The sequence below is a fragment of the Salmo salar genome, chromosome 05 (genome assembly GCF_965601325.2).
Source record: "Salmo salar chromosome 05, fSalSal1, whole genome shotgun sequence".
Classification (NCBI taxonomy): Eukaryota; Metazoa; Chordata; class Actinopteri; order Salmoniformes; family Salmonidae; genus Salmo; species Salmo salar.
In genome coordinates, this window is record NC_138295.1 from 30,348,527 (window position 1) to 30,352,425 (window position 3,899).

General features: G+C 40.8%; 1 protein-coding gene across 1 annotated transcript; it reads left to right on the forward strand.

The window, feature by feature from the left end:
- The first annotated feature begins 1,792 nt into the window (after positions 1 to 1,792).
- On the forward strand, positions 1,793 to 2,736 carry nano1 (Nanos homolog 1). The gene is given in 1 exon segment (NM_001141585.1): positions 1,793 to 2,736. A coding segment is annotated over 1 exon segment (681 nt). The 5' UTR covers positions 1,793 to 1,907; the 3' UTR covers positions 2,589 to 2,736.
- Positions 2,737 to 3,899: the final 1,163 nt, after the last annotated feature.

The window sequence follows — 3,899 nt, forward strand, 5'->3', positions numbered from 1 at the left end:
ACATGCACTTTAAAGTTAAGTTTGATGTGATAGTTATACGACTTATCTATTGATAGAGCAACAACAAAACACTCTTTTTTAGGGCTTTGCTCATGTCATGGCCTCAATCAATGAAAGTGGACACGTATTTTCATAAGTACAATATGTTCTATCCATCATAGGTTTCTGGCAGTAAACAAAAATACATCAAAACTCCTTGGGTGAATTCTTGGGGTTATGGGGTTATTCTATTGAACGGAAGCTTGATGATGTCATCCTAATTAGGATCCACTGGGCTCACACAGTCTCCCAGTGGCAGAGGAGTGAAATGACACGTTGCTGTTATTGTAAACAAGGGAATGAGGATTCCACAATAGAATACCATCCTGATCATAGACCTGTGAGAGCACCAGCCTGCATCCAATACCCTCTGCCTATATATTCCATTATACCCTGTCTTCCATGACATTTTCACACTGTTCCCCTCATGCACTTTCCAATTTACACCTGTACCAGTGTTCATTATTTTTCTACCCATAAAATGCAGTCATAAGGAAGCACGAGATTCTATTCTGAGACAGTTATGTCTTGCAGAGCAATCACTTTCCATATATGCCCCTCTCTATATGCTCCTGTCTCCCCATCCTATGCTCTTTGTTCCTTGAATGGATTCACATATAAAGACAAGGGCTATGCCACTGTATAAATGTGAGTATATTTTATCTGCGATCATTAGGGTTCTGTACTCAGGGCGGGGGTTGGAGAGAGTGGCTTGAAGGGCAACACAGTTTGCCTTCATTCAGCCCTCAGCTTGTACAACAATGTGGCTTGACGAAGAAGGTTTTTTTCACAATGCCAAAGCCACAGAAGGAACACTCTAAAAGGGGAATAGCAAAGTAAATCTACTGACAAACTAGCCTTCCCTGTAGCTCAGTTGGTAGAGCATGGTGTTTGCAACGCGTTTGCAACGCCAGGGTTGTGGGTTCGATTCCCATGGGGGAGCACAGGGAAAAAAATGTATGAAATGTATGCATTCACTACTGTAAGTCGCTCTGGATAAGAGCGTCTGCTAAATTACTAAAATGTAAATGTAAACTATAACAAGCCCTGTAATTCTGCAGTATATCCTTCGATACCACCACTACCCCTCCAAAATACATTTTAGGCCTACTACAATAGGATAATCATGATATTAGTGACAAATATGTAGTATTGAATTGTAATAGACGCCGTGATGACAGAAAAGGGTATGGCATTGGCTACTATTGTTACCATAGTATCCAAATACTCAGCGATATGACAAGAGTCAGGTGGGAAGTGTTCTATCACTGTGGTGGAGAGGGTGCTCTAGGAACAAAGGGATTTTATGCATGCATGGTCTTGAAAGGGTTAGGGTGTGCACGAGAAATGCGCACAAACATGTGTATGTAAGCTATTTTAGTAGGCTTTGACATCGCACTATACAAATAAACAATTATGTATTTACTGCGTAGCTCAATCCTGCCCTTCTGTATCAAGTCATAAAGCTACGGGTGTAGCTCTAAACACATATGACTGGTGCGTAATGAAACCGTTAAAAAAGTGTGACTATATTTCTGTGTAGGCTATGTTACTAAGATATGTGGTTGTTTTCCAACTTGTAAACGACTGCCAGTTCGGACCATATCGGATCGGTTTCCCGCTTTCCAAACCTACCCTTGCAGAGAAAGAGTGCGCTGCAACCTGATCATAAACTTGGTTAAAGAAGAGAGCCCCGCCCTCTTTTCAGCTTTCCGGTCTCCTTATAACCAGCAAGCCTGTTGTACAAGCGTTTATACACTTGAAGAACACTGGAGCAGTCCAGTTCACCAACCATCCTGGAAACGAGCTCTGGCTGTAAACCTGGAGGATTACATTGGTGCTTTTGCATAGAAAGGAGAAAAATAATCATGGATTTTCTCAATCATAACTATTTGAGTGCGCGCAACCCATATGACTATACCTTTAATTTTTGGAACGACTATCTGGGTCTGTCGACGTTGGTCACGAAGAATAACAAGCACATGATGCCCCAAAGCCCAAACTCCATCACCGAGTCCCTGAAAGCAACCCTGGGTTTGGATGACTCTCCAGAATGTGCGTGCGTAATCTCGGGCAGTAGTGGAGGCGGACACCTGGACTGCTGTTGTCCATCCGCGAGCCCCCCGCCTACCTCCATCCTGGACTTGAAGGAGCGCTTTTCAATTCTGAGTCCATTCCAAAACCAAATCGGTGGCATCCCACTACAAGACCGGGACTTGGGCTTCGGGGGAAGCTTCGCAGGATTTGACCTGTTCGGAGTGGAGAGGAAGATGCGCAAACCAACGTCAAGGAATAAACAGGAGCCCAAAATCTGCGTCTTCTGCAGGAATAACGGTGCGCCGGAGGAGGTGTATGGCTCCCACGTTCTGAAGACACCGGACGGAAGGGTGGTGTGCCCCATTCTTCGGGCTTATACCTGCCCTCTTTGCAGCGCCAATGGTGACAATGCGCACACAATTAAGTACTGTCCACTCTCCAAAGATCAACCAACCCAGCGACCATTAAAGGGAGGGAGGGCAGTGGGTGGTAAGCGAATGAAAATATTCTAGAGATAGATTTTTACACAAGTAAAGAAACTAAATTGAATTGCACTGAACAATTTTCAGATGACTGTTTCCATTGCGGCTATAGCATATCCCAGTCCTAATGGCTAAGGCTACATGACTTCTTAAACAAATAAAACAAAATGTTGATTTTATGCTTTTTCCAAAATCTCTTATATTTTTATAGTTGCTTTATTCACATAGATGTTTTTATTCGTTATACATTGAATTTATTTTCTTCTTATAGTGTATAGCTCTTTGAGTGTTCATTTAAATTCACCTATATTCATAATCACAATGTGTGAATAAATGCTGAGTGTTTCCTGGTGTACATTGATTTATGAGGGCGTGAGAAGGTTGTGATTGTCATGTTACCAGTACTTTTTACTGTAAGCTTTGCTATTTCTTTTCTCTTTGAAAACCAAAGTTAAGTTTGTCATTTATTAACAAGGGTAAGAATGTTCATGAATAAAACTTTTTCCATTCAAGATGTCTGTAAAACAAGGCATGGCACTTTGAGGCCCATTCCTCTGTCTGCCACTCCACAACACAGTTTCAAACTTGCTCTGAAGTTGACATGTGATATCTGTAGCATAAAAAAAAAACAAGACAATGACATCTCTGTTATGGCCTGGTGTTTTCTGGGTAACTTCATACTCAATAGTAGCCAAGCCAAATGACTTTCATCTCCCATGTCACACATCACCCAGACTTATGAATAATCATTACCCAAATAAGATATACCCTTGATGTTTACATTCCCAAGAGAGGGTAACACACTGGATATAATTGCTTGTAGGCATTTCTTTTCAATGCAGTTTTTCTTTTATCAACAATTACCCCAAAATATCCTCAACAGAGGACTGAACTTGGGAGGTAAGGAGTGCTCTGCAATAGTAGAGTCAGGAGGACAATTCACCTTGAGAAATAGTGGGATAGCGCAAATGAATGTTATTAAACAAGCCTTTCTTAAAAAACAATGTATTAGCCCCCTTTTGCATTATTCCCCTGAATAAATCCAAAAAGATGCAAAATTATTATGAATGTAAGATGGAAAGATGGAAAGTTGTCACTTGTGAGACTGCACATTTCTGACAGTTATGTTAACCAAAGGATTATACAATTTTAATGAACTGAAATGAGGAACAGAGATTTGCTGTATTGTATATAAAGTTGACTTACGTTTATTCAGTATTTTAGCATTTCAAGTGACTTCAGAGGGTACTACCTCAACAGGATTTTGTACTTACATGTAAAATGTCAACTGCAGTTTATTAATATAGTGCTGCCATTTATAATAAGGGTTTAAATAGTATT